Source organism: Fusarium verticillioides, chromosome 1, assembly GCF_000149555.1.
Source record: "Fusarium verticillioides 7600 chromosome 1, whole genome shotgun sequence".
Lineage (NCBI taxonomy): Eukaryota > Fungi > Ascomycota > Sordariomycetes > Hypocreales > Nectriaceae > Fusarium > Fusarium verticillioides.
The window spans coordinates 5095672-5112005 of record NC_031675.1 but is presented as its reverse complement, the minus strand read 5'-3'; the positions used below and the strand labels follow the sequence as shown (position 1 = coordinate 5112005).

The 16334-nt window shown below is 50.6% G+C and overlaps 9 protein-coding genes across 14 annotated transcripts; 6 read left to right on the top strand and 3 right to left on the bottom strand.

Moving 5' to 3' along the window:
- Positions 1-113: 113 nt before the first annotated feature.
- Positions 114-2867, top strand: FVEG_00400 (histone deacetylase 1/2). Its single transcript, XM_018886862.1, has 4 exons — positions 114-542; positions 616-916; positions 967-1508; positions 1557-2867. Exons 1-4 carry the CDS (start codon positions 348-350, stop codon positions 2469-2471), a joined length of 1953 nt encoding a protein of 650 aa, XP_018742511.1. The 5' UTR covers positions 114-347; the 3' UTR covers positions 2472-2867.
- Positions 2868-2900: 33 nt separating this feature from the next.
- On the bottom strand, positions 2901-3524 carry FVEG_00401 (hypothetical protein; the record flags this gene model as incomplete). The annotated part of the gene is made up of 1 exon (XM_018886863.1): positions 2901-3524. The coding sequence occupies one exon, from the start codon at positions 3522-3524 to the stop codon at positions 3048-3050; it is 477 nt and encodes a 158-aa protein (XP_018742512.1). The 3' UTR covers positions 2901-3047.
- A 999-nt stretch (positions 3525-4523) lies between these two features.
- FVEG_00402 (DNA-directed RNA polymerase III subunit RPC6) lies at positions 4524-6191 on the top strand. The gene is made up of 2 exons (XM_018886864.1): positions 4524-4996; positions 5053-6191. The coding sequence occupies exons 1-2, from the start codon at positions 4731-4733 to the stop codon at positions 5936-5938; spliced, it is 1152 nt and encodes a 383-aa protein (XP_018742513.1). The 5' UTR covers positions 4524-4730; the 3' UTR covers positions 5939-6191.
- Positions 5329-8978, bottom strand: FVEG_00403 (peptidyl-prolyl cis-trans isomerase, mitochondrial). Of its 2 annotated transcripts, none has more exons than XM_018886865.1 (6): positions 8634-8978; positions 7290-7677; positions 7158-7222; positions 6762-6931; positions 6605-6711; positions 5329-6551 (listed from the first exon to the last, which is right to left on the bottom strand). In XM_018886865.1, the coding sequence occupies exons 2-6, from the start codon at positions 7433-7435 to the stop codon at positions 6365-6367; spliced, it is 675 nt and encodes a 224-aa protein (XP_018742514.1). In that variant the 5' UTR covers positions 7436-7677; positions 8634-8978; the 3' UTR covers positions 5329-6364. The 2 variants fall into 2 exon arrangements, with proteins under 2 accessions (XP_018742514.1, XP_018742515.1); XM_018886866.1 differs by having other exon boundaries at positions 7290-7445.
- FVEG_14653 (hypothetical protein) lies at positions 7807-8226 on the top strand (the record flags this gene model as incomplete). Its single annotated transcript, XM_018903598.1, has 2 exons — positions 7807-8039; positions 8085-8226. 2 exons carry the CDS (start codon positions 7807-7809, stop codon positions 8224-8226), a joined length of 375 nt encoding a protein of 124 aa, XP_018742516.1.
- Positions 8979-9138: 160 nt separating the features above from the next.
- On the top strand, positions 9139-11495 carry FVEG_00404 (hypothetical protein). Of its 4 annotated transcripts, XM_018886868.1 has the most exons (5): positions 9149-9368; positions 9424-9455; positions 9513-9592; positions 9649-10521; positions 10582-11287. In XM_018886868.1, exons 1-5 carry the CDS (start codon positions 9287-9289, stop codon positions 11069-11071), a joined length of 1557 nt encoding a protein of 518 aa, XP_018742518.1. In that variant the 5' UTR covers positions 9149-9286; the 3' UTR covers positions 11072-11287. The 4 variants fall into 4 exon arrangements, with proteins under 4 accessions (XP_018742517.1, XP_018742520.1, XP_018742519.1 ...); XM_018886867.1 differs by having other exon boundaries at positions 9139-9368; positions 9649-11495; XM_018886870.1 differs by having other exon boundaries at positions 9139-9368; positions 9424-9592; positions 10582-11495.
- Positions 11496-11681: 186 nt separating this feature from the next.
- Positions 11682-15763, bottom strand: FVEG_00406 (hypothetical protein). Of its 2 annotated transcripts, XM_018886873.1 has the most exons (3): positions 13478-15763; positions 12504-13371; positions 11682-12447 (listed from the first exon to the last, which is right to left on the bottom strand). In XM_018886873.1, exon 1 carries the CDS (start codon positions 15600-15602, stop codon positions 13767-13769), a length of 1836 nt encoding a protein of 611 aa, XP_018742522.1. In that variant the 5' UTR covers positions 15603-15763; the 3' UTR covers positions 11682-12447; positions 12504-13371; positions 13478-13766. The 2 variants fall into 2 exon arrangements, with proteins under 2 accessions (XP_018742522.1, XP_018742521.1); XM_018886872.1 differs by having other exon boundaries at positions 11682-13371.
- Positions 12295-12917, top strand: FVEG_00405 (hypothetical protein; the record flags this gene model as incomplete). Its single annotated transcript, XM_018886871.1, has 2 exons — positions 12295-12456; positions 12513-12917. 2 exons carry the CDS (start codon positions 12295-12297, stop codon positions 12915-12917), a joined length of 567 nt encoding a protein of 188 aa, XP_018742523.1.
- On the top strand, positions 12975-13313 carry FVEG_14654 (hypothetical protein; the record flags this gene model as incomplete). The annotated part of the gene is made up of 1 exon (XM_018903599.1): positions 12975-13313. One exon carries the CDS (start codon positions 12975-12977, stop codon positions 13311-13313), a length of 339 nt encoding a protein of 112 aa, XP_018742524.1.
- Positions 15764-16334: the final 571 nt, after the last annotated feature.

Genomic DNA, 16334 nt, shown 5'->3' with positions numbered 1-16334 from the left:
GGACTCAAAAATGTGGCTTGTATCAACTTAAACGGAGGCGCTTCAATATTTATTCCGGTGTAAACGGGAGACTTTCAAGCTCCCGGGATGTGCTTCGCATCAGCCAGTGGTAAGTGAGTGGTTCTGCCCATTAGTTACATACTTACACTCAAAGATTCTTCTCGAAATCTTGTCACATTCTACCAAACTCTTCTCTAAACTTTTCCCTTGATCATGCTGAGCTCTCCCTGAGCAATTTCCCATCGAAATACATATCCAAGATCCTTTTATTTCGAGCACAAATTTGATCTAACCCTTTCTTTTACACCCGCTTTCCGAGATTCGCGACTCCACGAGTAGCCGCAGTCATGGGCGACGATATACGTGTCGAGCTCGGCTCGGTTGCGCTCAATGGCTCATCCCCCAAGAAGGTCGCTTACTTTTACGATTCCGACATTGGTAACTATGCCTATGTTACTGGTCATCCCATGAAGCCTCATCGCATTCGGTTGGCGCATAGCTTGATTATGCAGTACAACCTCTACCAGAAGATGGAGATATACGTGAGTCCATTCTTCAGCCTCCACCGAACTCTAGGTGTCATTGGGTTTGGAATATCATACTGACAAATTGTAGCGCGCAAAGCCTGCGACTCGAGGCGAAATGACCCAATTCCATACCGACGACTACATCGATTTCTTACAAAAGGTCACACCAGACAACATGGACAGCTTCATGAGAGAGCAAGGAAAATACAACGTCGGTGACGATTGTCCCGTTTTCGATGGTCTATTCGAGTTCTGTGGTATCAGTGCAGGTGGTAGTATGGAGGGTGCCGCGCGACTGAATCGCCAAAAGTGCGACATCGCCATCAACTGGGCTGGCGGTCTTCACCACGCCAAGAAGTGCGAGGCCAGTGGTTTCTGCTACGTCAACGGTTTGTCTCTCCCAGATATCCCAAGTACCACGTTCTAACACGGTATTTAGACATTGTCCTCGGTATTCTCGAACTCCTTCGATTCAAAAAGCGGGTCCTTTACATCGACATTGACGTGCATCATGGTGATGGTGTTGAGGAGGCTTTCTACACCACCGACCGTGTCATGACGGTTTCTTTCCACAAGTACGGAGAGTACTTCCCCGGCACCGGTGAACTTCGAGACACTGGTATTGGACAAGGAAAAAACTATGCTGTCAACTTTCCCCTTCGAGATGGTATCACCGATGTGTCCTACAAGTCCATCTTCCAGCCTGTCATTGAGAACGTCATGAAGTACTACCAGCCCGAGGCTGTTGTTCTCCAATGCGGTGGCGACAGTTTGTCTGGCGATCGACTCGGTTGCTTCAATCTGAGTATGGACGGCCACGCCAACTGTGTTAACTATGTCAAAAGCTTTAATCTCCCGACTCTTGTTCTCGGTGGAGGTGGCTACACAATGCGCAACGTCGCTCGAACTTGGGCTTTCGAGACTGGTGTTCTTGTGGGCAAGGAGATGGACCGAACCCTGCCCTACAACGAATACTACGAAGTAAGTTCTCTGATCCTGTGTTGACAAGCCCCCACTAACGTGGTACAGTACTATGCTCCCGATTTTGAGCTGAATGTGCGATCCTCCAACATGGAGAACTCCAACAGCCGAGAGTACCTCGAGAAGATCACTGCTTCAGTCATCGACAACCTTCGACAAACCGGACCTGCTCCTTCAGTACAGTTGCAAGACGTACCCCGAAAGCCCTTCGGCGGTATGACTGATGAGGAGGAGGCCGAGTTGGATGACCTTGATGAGGATGAGAACAAGGATGTTCGCATGACCGAACATCGTTGGGACAAGCATGTTGAACACGACAACGAGTTTGAAGCCAGTGACGACGATGAGATGGCTCGGGCGCATGGTGCTACGCGCCAGAATGGTAACAAGCGCACATTTACCGATTATCGCAAGGGGGAAATGGATGTCGATAATGCCGATGCTCCTCCTGCCAAGGTAACTAACGGTGCCTCCGCTGACGAACCTGCTGAGGAGCAAGCTGGCGACGATGTGAACGATGTGAACGACGATACTATCGACGACATCTCAGCCCCGGCCCCAGCCGAGAAGGAGGCTCCACCCAAGGAGAGCGAGAAGCCTGACGAGCCCGCCAAGGAACCTGAAGCTAGTAAAGTGGATGGAGACGGTGATGTTGGCATGGAGGACTCGGCGGCTCCAGAGGAGACAACAATCAAGAAGGAAGAGGTCGAGCCTGAGGCACCCGCAGAGCCTTCAGCGCCTACCGAGAAGGCCTCAAAGGATGAGCCTGTTGCCCAAGAGGCCACCGAATCCACTACCAAGGAGCCCACCACAGAACCCAAAAGTACCGAAGAGAACTCAGATAAGCCTGCAGCGGCACCGGAAAAGGCTCAGAGCGAACAACCCGACGATGCTATGGACGTCGATACGGAGAAGGATAAGCCAGAGCCACCTGTCGAGAAGAGCAAGAGCCCTGTAAACTAGGGGCTTCTGGGCAAAGCTGTCTTGATTTCTTAAGAGATAATTTCACATTACAAGAAAAAGCTCATGCCACGTGCACCTTTGCATGGAAGTAACCGGCCTTACGACACTCAATAAGCAAGGAGACGAAAGCTTTGCTTGTGAAGGAAGCACGTGGTCTGCAGTCAGGCGTTCCCGGCGCATGGTTAAGACGATACGAAGGGACAGGCATCGAATTGTACAAGAGGGAGGAATTTCAAGGCTCGATGACACATAATTGGGATGCTGTCTTTATTATGTTTGATGTTTGTACTGAGTAGTTTAGTCACTTTAGCGAAATAATTTCTTTTAAACACTACAAATCACGATATCTGAGCATGAGTGACACGACATGGGTGAATCTCAGTTTTATTGAAGCATGAGTCTTAGCCATGGTGATAAGTCTTTTTTTTGGGGAGTGACGTCTTGTCTATAATCTAACCAAGAAACTTTAAACTGAGCACACAACTCAGTTTCTCCCGTAACTCGACTGCTGCCCTCATGATTCCTCCTCATTTCTCTCCTACTGCAAAGCATCCCTCCACGGATATGTCCTAAAGTCTACTTGGTCTCAGCATGGACATCGGTCTGACTCTCCCGCAGACTTGTCCCTTCATCTTTCTCGGGTGACTCATCGGCCAAAGGCTCAGTTGAACTAGGTGGGAGACCCATTGTCTGTGGGTGATTGTGCAGCGAACACATCATGTTCAGAAATGCTTCATCCTGGCTCCAGGGACAGTGACTCTTCAGAAAATTGTAGCGTTCGATTGCTCTGGCGTGGGAGGCGAGCTCCGGGCTCAAGTGCGCGAATCTGTCGCGTCTGACTGACGACTTTTCGAAAGAAGCATCCTCCTGTGTGCCTTTCTTTGTGCCTTGAGTGTTTGTTTCATTTGCTGAGGTGTCGTCGCTTGAAGTGCCACTCTTTGAAGCATCATCATTCAAGATACCTTCATTGTGGTCTCCAAACATGTGGTCAAACTCGGCCATAAAAGCTGCGACTTCTTGATCGGTTTCTTCTCTTTCGGTGGCTGAAAGCATTTTGAGGACACTTTGCTGTAGATTATGCTTAAGGGATTCGTTCATTTGGTACTAAAGTTGGGTTGGCTTAATGTTGCGGTTCGTGAAGTTCGATAGTGATGATATGGTTGGAAAGTGTCAACGACGTAATGTTTTCGAGGAGAGAGATGAGATTTATTGTAAAGGAAAAATAAAAGAACACCTCCTGATATATAGTTGAGTTGTTAAACTTTCTACATCGAGGTTCTTATGATGAGTTGATACGCCCTTTCACGGTCTTAGTTGTTTATTTCTAAGATGATGGAAGCCTAAACCTTGACATCGAGTGGCAGTTTCGCGGCCATGGCGAGCTTCTCAAGAGTTAAAATACAGTCAACATCGAAGTTCATGGCGTAGTGTTTATGTCTTGGTATTATGTTACCTTGCTATACAGTCAAGCCCTTTATCTGGTCAGTCTCATTTATTGGACATAAGAGAGTGTGTGTTCAGGAGACAAGCAGGATATATAAGCGGAATGTATATATAGAGGTAGATGCGATCATAAAGTGATCGGTATGATGATCTCAGTGACCTGTATGTGTCATAGCCCATTTAGAAAGAAACGTACACCAAAGACAAATGGTGGATGAAGGGTTTCTGGCTTGAATTATGCTTCAGGTTAAGACTCTGAATGATATTACACAGCTTTAGATCAGATTTCACATGAATCATACAAGCCTAACTGAAAGATGCTCTGGTGATAGCATAAAACTATATACTATCAGACACAGGTCAGCTCACAACTTCAGAGGTATTCGAACTCTCATGACAATGAAGCTCTAGGGTGGCGGATGGTAGTATTGACAGATGGTGGGGGACCGAGACAATGATAAGATACCCCACATTCCGCATGGACTGCCGATATTCCGCCGGGTCGACTCACAGGGAAGGTGGAACCTAACCTATTGTTCAGTACCTATTCAGTAATAAGGTAGCAGGGTAGGGGACGAGCTACACTTTAGCGTCGACTGCGGGGGACTCAAAAATAATTATTTCCAACCTAACCCAGCCGCTTCTACTCCAAGAGAAGCCCATCGTCATCCATCTTCTTTCTCACATTCTCTTACTCGCCACTCGCTATCTTATGTCAATGTAGCATCAAATATAATCAGATCTTTGACACTTCTTACCAAATCCTCCTTCCCACGACAATTCTATCCCTCTTGTCGCATCCTCGCTTGACTCACAATGCCCACCCCCGCGCCCGCTGAGGGCGACGCCGCGACGGCCAAGCTCGGCGTCTGGAAGCAGGCCCTCTACGATCGATGTCGCGAGTCTGGGACCGACATGTTCTCCCAGGATGATCTTTTGCGCCTCGATGTCATTCCAAACAGAGACCTCATGCTGCTCGCCCGTGTCGTTCAATCCCTCACAGATGACAAGCTTTTCATCACCATGCGCGAGGCCTCGGGCCAAGTGCTATGGAAATGGCGCGACTCTGAAGAAGCCCACAAGTGCGTAGAAACACCTCTGGAACACTACATCAAGCCCGTGGCTGACAATTGGCTAGGTACAAGCAGTGCTCGACCGACGAACAGGTCATGGTCTACTCTCTCATCGACGACTCGGGCGGCGACGGTATCTGGTCGCAGACGCTGCAGAAGCGACTGAACATGCACGACTCGGTCCTCAAAAACGCACTCAAGCAACTCCAGACAAAGGGTCTAATTGCGCCCTTCAAGAATGTCGAGCACCCGAACAAAAAGATGTTCATCAAGGCCTCCATACGGCCTAGCGACAGAGCCACCGGCGGCCCGTGGTATACCGATCAGAACTTTGATGAGGCCTTTATTGAAGACCTGCAGCGAGTTGTATATGATTTTATCAAGCGTCAGAGCAGCTATCACAGCACACACGGGGGAGGTGCTGCGCGGACGCAAGTTCCCAAGAAAGGTGTCGTGAAAGGTGGCGTGGAAAGGGGCAAGAAGAGAGATGCTAGTCACATAGATGAGCCCCCAGCGAAAGCCACCAAGATATCTCCTACGGCGGCCGTCAAAAAGGACGCCCTACTTCCTCTGCCTGCTGGATACACAGGCTATCCGACCGTACGCGACATCGCTCGTCTCCTCTCCTCAAGCGGCATTACCCATAACACCATCCTTTCTGAGCACGACGTACAGAAGCTTGTCGACGTACTTGTCTGGGACAACCTCATCGAGTCGGTCAAAGTTGCTGGAAAGATTGGCTACCGCGTATCTCGCATCGCCAAGCAGTCTTTAGAAAGCTGGGCTGGTCGAGATGATCCTACAGGCCGTGAAGGCGGTCCCGAGCCTATCATCAGTGCCTTCACCGAAGCTCCCTGTGGACGTTGTCCCGTGTTCGAGATCTGCGAAGAGGGCGGTCCTGTAGGCCCCAATAACTGTGAATATTTCAAAAGGTGGTTGGGCGTTGAATAGAGCATGAGTGCAGATTTTGCATGCCGATACGATAAGTATGGGTCATTGATACCTGCATTTTTCTGACGGAGAACGGAGTTATGGTCTGGAAGAAGGCTTTTTGTTTATAGGGATAACAGCAAAGGCGTAGAAGGACAAGCGAAGGCCATTTAGAATGCAGCCAAGCGCAATGGTCGCAGCGATCATCAATCAATTTTTACCAAGTAGAGGAATGAGCTGTCAAGCGGTATTTCAAGAATCAATCATTCACATCATGATAGTGTCAAATGATAATGCGTGTGGGGTTAAGTGGTTGACATTGCTCATCAGCTAAGCTAGTCTTTTATGCCAGCTTGCGAAAATCCAGCTATTTACTGCTAGTCCTCATTCAGTTTTGTAATGTGCTCCCAAATCCCATCCCTTTGTCTTGTCCTTAGTAGGAGCTTTTTACAGCTCACCAGAGTCGACAATGGTGGCACGCTTCTGGTACTTGACAGCACCGCTGCCGGAGCCGGTAGCCTCAAGAGCCTTGACGACGTTCATGGACTCCTCATCAGCGACCTCGCCGAAAACGACGTGGCGACCGTTGAGCCAAGAAGTAACGACAGTGGTGATGAAGAACTGAGAACCGTTGCTGGGAACATTGTTAGTCTAATTGAATTTGTAGTCAGGAGTGAAAGTGCTTACGTGTTGGGACCAGCGTTGGCCATGGACAGCAGACCGGGGCGGTCGTGGGTGAGCTTGAAGTTCTCGTCGGCGAACTTCTCACCATAGATGGACTTGCCACCAGTGCCCTTGGTCGTGTTAGTATGCGCATGAGAGGTTTGGGTTGACAAAAACGTACGTTACCACGGGTGAAGTCACCACCCTGGAGCATGAAGTCGGGGATGATTCGGTGGAAAGAAGAACCCTTGTAGCCGAAACCCTTCTCGCCAGTGCAGAGAGCACGGAAGTTCTCAGCGGTCTTGGGGACCTCCTTGTCGTAGAGATTGAAGTTAATGCGACCACGCTGGCCTGGAGAGAGGGAATGTTAGCATTGATACAACAACAAGCGGAGCTCAAGCTTAGGACTGATGATGCGGAGTGATGACGAATGTTATGGATGCAGATCCAAATGCCGCAAACATCAGACCATCGTGCAACCCTCGAGGTATCGAGCCGAAGGGTAGGATAGCTGAAGATGCAGCTTGCCGTCTCGGATCGTTGAGGATGATGGCATCAGGAGGGACTCAACACTTACTCTGAACGGTGGAGGTAGGCTTGCCGTTCTGGAAGACGGGGCCCTCCCACTCAATATCGAAGAAACTGATCAGAGTTAGCTGATGCCGATATCAATGCGATGATTGACAGAGCATGGGATGACTTGACTTACACCTTGTTACCCATAACTGCGGATGAAGCTGAGAAGAATCTAACGGATTTGATTGTGTTGGAGAGTTGAGGAAGAGAAGAAGAAGTTCTCGCTGCAGAGAAGCAGTTATGGCGGGGTAGGAGGGGCTTGAAGAGGGAGGGTCTCATTTTGAGGAAGCTGGAGGGGCAAAGCGTTAGCGTGGGCCGTTGAAGCCAATCGAAGCGTGTAGAAAGAGTAAAAGAGTGGAGCAAATGATCGAAAGGCGATCACGTGAAGTGATCCTGAGAGCTTCCTCTCACTGTTTTGGCTGTTGCAGTTGTAACTAGAGAGCCCGCTAGGCCATGAGGTCACCGTGGTGGCTATGGCCACAGTGGGGCGGGGGAGGGGGAGCTTTGCAACAGCTAAGGTTCTGGCTCTGTTGATCAATGATGAATACAGCAAGCGAGAGCTGACGAGCATTTGCATTGCCCCTGGCCTGGCTCTCAATGGCATGGCATGGCATGGCATGGCATAGCTCTGACCGCCATTACCTACTGCCATGCCAGACATTGCAAATAGCGCAAGCACGCGCATTGAGGAACAACAAGACCACATTGGACTGTGCTGTGGACTCGATGGCTGGCTCTGGCTCGCTCGCTCTACCCGTCAAAGCTTCAACGGGGCTATCCTTGGAGCTGATGGAGGTTGCCCGGGCCACGTCAAGCAGGCAACGTATCGTATCGTGCTGGACTCACACACTCCCCTCTGGTCTGTCTGGCTGCAGCAAGTCTTGTATGTACTTGACTGTACATAGTACTTGGCCCCTCAAACCACCAGTCCAGAGAGTCGCGTCGAAGCAGTGGCCCGATACGCCCGAAGTGCAGCAGACTTTTGCCAAAGCATCACCCCCATTGGAGGGGACATGGGATACGGCCACCCCGGTGGATTGCATGGGCCCTCCACCTCGAGTCTCATGTAATGTACCAGTATCCAGTCCATTAATCAACCCGTGGGCAGAAGTGACCATTCCAATGCATTTTGAACAGTCAGACGGCCGGGAAAAGAAGCTCCCCTCCCTCCGCAGGGCCGGGTAGGACAGGGGCGACCAGCACCAAGCAAGCTCAAGCTGGCAGTGAGGAACAAAGGCGAGAAGAAGCCGACAATACCGGTATTGGGCCGATCAGCTGGTTTTTCCCAATATCCCAATCCGGGTCAGAACAATACCATTGACCCAAGAGAGGTGCTCAGATGGGCCAATGTTTGCCTCAAAGGCGTCTTGTTTCTCTCTCCTTTGTAGCGTGCACTACAGCTTGAGAGCTTCCCCAGAGCTCTCTGTGGTAGAACAAAGGCAAACGCGGGAGGGGAAATAATTGAACTTGCACGTACCTTGAAGACTAATACACTTGGGGAATTGGCTTGATAGTACAGAAGATGCAGATTTAGATAGATAGAATTACAGAAAACTGGTGATGTACGTGCTGAGTTTGGTCTTTTGGACTGATCTCGAGAAAGGGAAGATAAAAGTTTGGACCAGCTTGACGCCTGGTATCCAATTCTAGCGCCGTGACTGGCCCTCTAGGGTCCTGTTCAGGCCTGAAGTCTAAGGTTGTATGGCGGGGACTAGAGGTTTCCATCCATGGATGTTTCCAGATGAGTTAAAGTGTCTGCAAGAAGCTCGGTTTCTGGCTCTGAAACTGTAACATATACCAATTAGAGCACAGGAGATGGAACGGAAATTCAATTGTACTTTCAGACCAGTGGTGTAAGCCCTGAATGAATGTTCAACTCCATAACCTCTATATCCTCATACAGGAATGTTGATAGCATCACGTGATTAGCCATGATCCATGCTGACGTTGGGCTCTGGGAAATGTCCAAGTGTCCACCATGGCAATAGCGCAGCAAGGGGCATCTTGAACTCCAGATACTCCATTCAATTCCATCACGAATCCCTTCAGGAGCATCATCAACGGCTCCGCGTCTTCTGCGGTTATCCTTTGACTTTTCTGCTGGCTTTCATCTTCTTGGACTAATTCGCCATGGATATTAACGATTTGAAGAACACGGTCTCCAACCTGACCTTGTATGACCTCAAGGCAGGCTTTCGGAAGGCCCAGAATGGTACCCCCTTTTAGCGACTACCCAATGCGCGTCATAAGTCACTGACGATGTTCAGCTGTTATGAACTTTACCGAGATGGAGGCCAAGGTTGGTTGAGCTCTGCGCGACAACAGACCGGGACATTGTCGACTTACCCATCTTCAGGTGCGAGAAGCAACGAACAACGAGCCATGGGGTGCTTCATCGACCCTTATGCAAGAGATTGCCAATGGAACATTCAACTAGTGCGCTCGCCGCCATTTCGAACCATAATCAAGACCAACTGCTGACCGTGAGCCAGCCAAACCCTTAACGAGATTATGCCCATGATCTACCGTCGCTTCACCGAGAAGGCTGCCGAGGAGTGGCGTCAGATTTACAAGGCCCTCCAGTTACTCGAGTTTCTTATCAAGCACGGTTCCGAGCGCGTTATCGACGATGCTAGAGGACACATCTCGCTTCTTAAGATGCTGCGCCAATTTCACTTTATTGATCAGAACGGAAAGGACCAGGGCATCAACGTGCGCAACCGAGCCAAGGAATTGGCCGATCTTCTTAGTGACGTGGATCGCATCCGGACCGAGCGCAAGAAGGCGCGTGCCACCAAGAACAAGTATACCGGAGTTGAGGGTGGTGCGACCTTTGGAGGTGGCTTCTCAAGTGGCAGCTCTGGTCGTTATGGTGGTTTTGGCAGTGAGAGTGCTGGCTACGGCGGTGGTGGTAGCAGCGGTGGCCCTGGCAACTATGGCGGATACTCTGGTGGTGTTTATGGCGACGGTGGTGGTTTCGGAGGCCAGTCTGATGACTGGCGAGGCGACGGCGCTGCCAGCCGATCCGAGCGATTTGAGGAATATGATGAGTTCGACGAGGGCGAGAGACCAGCTGCCAGCTCATCAAGAGCTGCCGCCAAGCGACCAGAGCGTACTCCTGTTAAGAAGGCCGCCGAGCCTCCCAAGAAGAAGGAACCCGAGGTTGATCTCTTCTCCTTCGATGACCCTGCGCCAGCATCTTCTGCAGCACCAGCGTTGGCCCCAAGCAACGCTGCCGCTGCTCCTGCGCAAGACGACGACGACGAGTTCGACGACTTCCAGTCAGCTACCCCTGCTCAGGCAGCTCCATCCAACAATTTTATGCAAAGCCCCGCTGTGACATCGATGGCCTCCTCAACCGCCCAGTTTGTTGCTCCCCAACCTCAATCGGCTCCTCAGCAAGCTGACATTAGCCACATGGTTAGCATGGCGTCCATCTCGCCTGCACCAAGTGCCTCAGGAACTCCCGGGCCCAACTACTCTGCCTTTAGCATCCCTGCTGCTCCTGCGGCACAGGCTCCCAAGCCTGCTGCCTTCCAACAGACTGGACCCAACTACTTCAGCTCTGTCCAAGCACAGACAGCAAAGACCCCAACAACATCTGCCTTCTCAGGCATGGGAAGCGCCTCCAGCGCTGCGCCCAGCGGCCCTACTACTATGGCTAACATGAAGCCCGTTATTAGTTCATCAGCCAAGCCAGCACCCGCTGCTGGTGGAGATGCCTTTGGAGCTCTCTGGGGCAAGGCCAGTGGAGGCGTCAAGAAGCCAGAGACACCCAAGACTGGACCCGCAATGGGCCAACTTGCCAAGGAGAAGAGCAGTGCTGGAATCTGGGGAGCCCCAGTAGCTCCATCTTCCAGCGGCAGTGCTCCTCCCAAGACCGGCGGATCTGCTATGGACGATCTCCTTGGTTAAGCTTATATGCTAAAATCTATCTTCAGAATGGTGGATCATAACCTGGAACTGAGACGACGGTTGGGGCACTAACGCGTCTGTTGGTTGAGCGGGCTTGAGAATGTACAGAATAATAAGCAGTGGGACAGCATGTTTGTATTCATGATAGGATCCTAGATAGGCGTCTGGCGCAACAAAATGAACTGACATGTCATGTCGCTCTATTTTCAGCCAACTTGGCCTGGCTGGCCCCTGTGGTAGGCCACCAGCATTAGATCGATTATGCTGTGTCAGGTGAAATGGAACCAACGATGGATTCACGACGATCACTGTGAACCACACAAGATCAGGTCAACAGCCGAGATCGATCCTGGACCGGATCAGTTGCCGTTGCAGTAGGACGACTATCCCGGAATAACTTGCAACAGTGGACTCATAATCCTCAACCACGCAATCTCGCCGTGTATGCGACCTCATTCTAAACAAAGGAGCCTCATCCGGGCCAACGAACCGTATCTCCCCAAGAACGACTGTCACCCAATCATGACCATGTCGATGTTTTCTGAAACACCAGCCGCTCTCTCCCCTGCGCGGCTATTGCTATTCATCCAACATCCCTGCTCGTCTAAGCGCCGCCACAACGTTAAGCCTCTGAAGCCTCATTGGCTGACGAAACCCGACGCCCAGGAACAGCAAGAGAATTGCTGTATCATGTTGTTGAACCGGCAGGGTTGAGATGATCGTCTGTGGGAGAGCGTGAAGCGCGATGGCGGCTGGTAGTAGGCGGTTGCTGTAATTGGAAACGAGGCTAGACAAGGTACTACCCATGAACTGAGTGTGTTATTCTTGTATCTTGGAAAGGTTTATTGACTTTGGATTTGTGTATAAAGACACGGAGTATCGGGCTGATTGAGATATCCTTTTCTCTTCATCAAACAACTTCGATAACAAACACTCCAATTTCTCTCTCTCTTTTCCTTTTGTCTCATTTCCTTGGTTTCCTTTGTCCTCTCTGGGGCTTTTTCTTCTTACTCACGACCAGACGAATCTCATAACGAATCCTTTCTTTCTTTTACAAGTCCATCTCTCGCCTCTTCTTTGGGCGGGTCATTCACTTAGACAAAATAACTTCCTCACCCCCCTCCATCCCTTTCTACGCCAAAAACTTTCCTTTGCGCACAGCTGGCTCGTCGCGCCCTCGTCTCTCTCTAGACACAGAATCTGTTGGAAACCTCAAGCCCAAGATGCAGCCTGCTCTCGGAGCCCTCGGGCACACCTGGACTGCCATGCGAGCCATGGAGTTCATCTCTCTGATCACGATCATCGGATTGACTGCCAACTTCATTGGTGAGATGGTCAACGCTGATTATGCGGCGCCTTCTGCCTTGATTGGAACACTGGTTGTTGTAAGTTGACTCGTATATGTGGTGTGATCGAAGAGTGGCAGACTAACATGATACAGGCGTGCATCTCGACCCTTTACATCGCCATCTCTTACATCCTCTACTGGGATGGCATGCTTCCTCTCCTGCTTTCGACTGGTGCCGATATCATGCTTCTTGTCGCATGCATCGTGGTCGCCTGCACTGTCGGCAAGCCCGTCAGTTACCTCTCATGCCCCAAGTTTCCCTCGGATGGCAACACAGCCAACTTTATCAACTCCCTCTTCCACAATGTCTACCACTCTCGTGGCAACACTTTCGCCTGGGTCGACCCTGATAAGGCATCGTGCTACCAGATCAAGTCCATCTGGGGCCTCAGCATTGCACTCTGCGTGCTGTTCGCCTTCTCTGCCATCACCTCCGGATGCCTCTGGAAGCGAACAAAGGGTACCTCTCGCCCTGCTCCCAAGGACATCGAGGGTTGAGGGTGCGGCCGTGAGGGGCAGGTCAACGCCCTGGGCATCAGTCTAGGATCGCATGTGATGGCCCAGGAGCGAAGTCTGGGGACCATGGCCATGGCGAAGCGGTTCGACAGCGACTCTTCTGATGCTGAGAGCGCACGCCAGCCGTGGTGTCCCCGGCCCCCCACGGCGCCTGTCCGAGTAAAGAGAAAGGAAGTGCCACAGCCTCTGCAACATCTTCCTCCTTTGCCTCCAGTTCCGGTATCACCAGGGCGTATGAACGATAGTGGACCGAAAAGTCCTCTCGAGAGGGTCTGGTCGAAGCGCAAGACTCTGCTAGAGCGAGTAGAGGGTTGGTGGGATCTTGATCTGCTCGAGAAGAGACAGACACTCTTCGGCGGGAGAAGAGTTCAGGCGTAATCGTGCTTTTGGAATATAATAGATTGGACGGTTTATGCAAATGAGTGTTTGGGAACACCTGGGTAATGTCTACTGGTTAGATCGGCTTCATCATCAGAAAATGAATAAAAATGGGATTTGGGTCAACATGGATTGTTCAACCATCAACCGTTGTATCAACGTACCTGGTGATCTATGACGCCTGGCCATAATAACTGTTGCTGACAGAATACGGGACAGATAAACACAAAAGGTTTGAAGACGAGGCTGAGTATACAAGCGGGGTCCCGCTTCAGAAGAGTTGTCTCGAATTGTAGTAAGGGGGTGACACTTGGGAATAAGACACGAAAAGCCAATTCATCATATATGTTCCTCCAGAAATGACGAAAACGAAGTGAGTCCCTTTCACAGTAGAAATTGAGGCAAAGAAATATTCGTATCCTGAACCAATTAACGAACTCACTCCCAAGGATATCAAATCAGCAAAACTCCGTGTCCTAGAATCTGAAGACACTTGGCCACATCCCAACTCTCATCAATCTGATCGCGCCTCGCCCACACCTTCTCCATAACTTCAAGCGCCTCTCTGATGGTGCCGAACACACTGACTGGGCCCAGACGCCCCACCATTGCGCGATACTTATCCTCGTCTTCAGGGGGCGAAAGGCAACCTGCGATACAAAAGGGCCACACTAGAGTTCGGAGGCAGACGTTGGTTGGAAGGGTCGTAAGGAGTTCTGTCATACGGGAAACAGAGGTTTGGATCTCTGGGCAAGACGGTTGCCAGCCGGATATGACGACGTGAAGGTATGTGAGCGCTGCTTGGAGCCAGATCATGTTGTTGACCGCAAGGCCAGGGGCTTGTTTAGTATCAACACCGTAGCCGTAATTTTGTGTAGGATTTGCCACAACGCTTATCACGGGATCGAAGAATGGGCCCGATGTTTGGATCTGCGCTTCAATAACACTGAGCCCCCCCTTGATGGCGTCTTCCATGATCTTGCCTCGCTGAACCAACTCATTTATTGATAACGAGTTCTTTTTCTTCTGGTCCTTCTTCCAAGCATCGAGTGCCGCAATGTCACCAATGATCTGCACAACCCAGTTGTTGAGACCAACATAATCTTCCATGAAGAGTGTGCCCGAGATCCGAACTTCATGTGGGTTGATGTAAGTTTTGCAACTGGGCATAATGTTATCTTGGTACTTCTGAAGACGTGGCGCCTGCTCGAGTGTAATGCTGGATATGACATCGATGTAGAGGACATTGGCTGTAAAGAAGCGAAGGGCAGCTTGATTAGTGCTAAAGGGTCTTCGGAGACCCATCTCTGGCGGTGGCCAACGGTAGCTGTAGAGAGCCTCCAATGTCTCGCCCCATTTCTCTGATTGCGGGAGGATTTGTTGGAACATGGTAATAGCGGCATCGAGGTGCATCTTCCAGTGGTCCTTGTTACTCGTTGAAACCTCAAAGATGAGCATCTGTAGGATAGCTTGTAGAACAAGGAGGCGATCTCGGACGCCGGCGCAGGAGACCTTGTGGTTGACAGCGGTCATCTCACGCTGCAGTTCCCTCAAACCCATCTCAAGTTGAGACTGCAATTGATGAACCATTCGGTTTGTGCACTCCTGATGCTCGACTGCACCATTGACCATGACTATGCTGAAGAAGTATGAAGTAAGGGACACAGCTGTATGCCAGACGGACTTGTTGCTTTGGAGTACGTCGAGTACCCAGCCACGACCGCCGGCCAAGATGGGAGGGCGGTAGAAGGGGAAGAGATAAGGGAAGACGTAGTCGAGGTAGATCATGATGAAGTGAATCTCGGTACTGGCGCCAGTTGAGCTGCTGGAATCTTCAGTCGGGACAGAGAAGTGACTGTGCCATAGCATATCAGGGGGCGAGGCGCCGCTAGTGTTGCTAGAAGCAGGCGTCGACCCAAACTCATGGCCCGAAGCAGGATCCGTGTCGGATGCAGCGGACATGGCAGCGTCATGAGGCTGCTGTTGGCTTTGGCCCTCATTCTGGAGTGTGACATTGCGAGTACCGGCTTCAAGCATCTCCATATACTTGCGATCGCGACGCTGACTGGCCTGCTTCTTGACCTGAGCCTTAATCTTCTCAGCCATGGCTTTCTGCTTTGGACCACCATCCATCCATTCTGGCTTTTCCTCATCGAAAAAACAACTGATCTCAAGAGCGCCACACGCATCACAGACAGGACGCTTCTCATCGCACTTCTTGCGACGGAGACGACAGGTCCAGCAGCCTGCGTTGGAGCGCACCTTTGAGGACATGAGATGGCGAAACATGATGGCTGGGTAGATGGACCCCTGAGCCTGAGCCTCTGTAGTAAAGATTTGATGGAAGAGCAGTCAGTCCGGTACAAGTAAGTGAGTCGTGGTGGTGCTGAAGATGCAAATGGAAATGGAGATGGGAGTGTGATTAATAAAGCTGTTGCATTTGATCAAAGTTGCGAGTTAGGTCGAGACTCGAACGGGGGCTTCTCAATTGAGTTAGTAGGACAACCCCCATGTTTGAGGATCGACAGTCTAAAGCCAATCGAAATTGGGGGACATCCACTTCCTTGCCAAGATAATTTGTCAGCCAATTCTATTTCTATGTACGTATCTCCATCTTGACTTACATACTTACGGAGTAGACTAGGCACATCTTTGATTGATAGCTGACAGACAAGAACCTCGGAGAATAAGAAGACTGAAGACTTGAGGCATAGGGTATCAAGATAAACTTAGCAAAGGGTCCCCTAAACTCATCCTGAATTATATTAACTTACCCCAAAATCCTTTTTATCACTTAGAGTCAAGGTCCTGAGTTTTCTTTCCTCCCCTCGGTGAAACAGGAAACGTAAATGTCTCGCTTAGTTTAGTAGATTGGGAGGCTGCCGTCAACAAGACACTGGTGTCCAAGATCAAGCCAAGAAGGCCTCTTGGTAGGCCATTGCCGACATACACCCAAAGCTCTGACTAGCCGCGGCGAACCGGGCCTCGAGGAGCAAGAAAACATCAGACCTCGATCCTAAA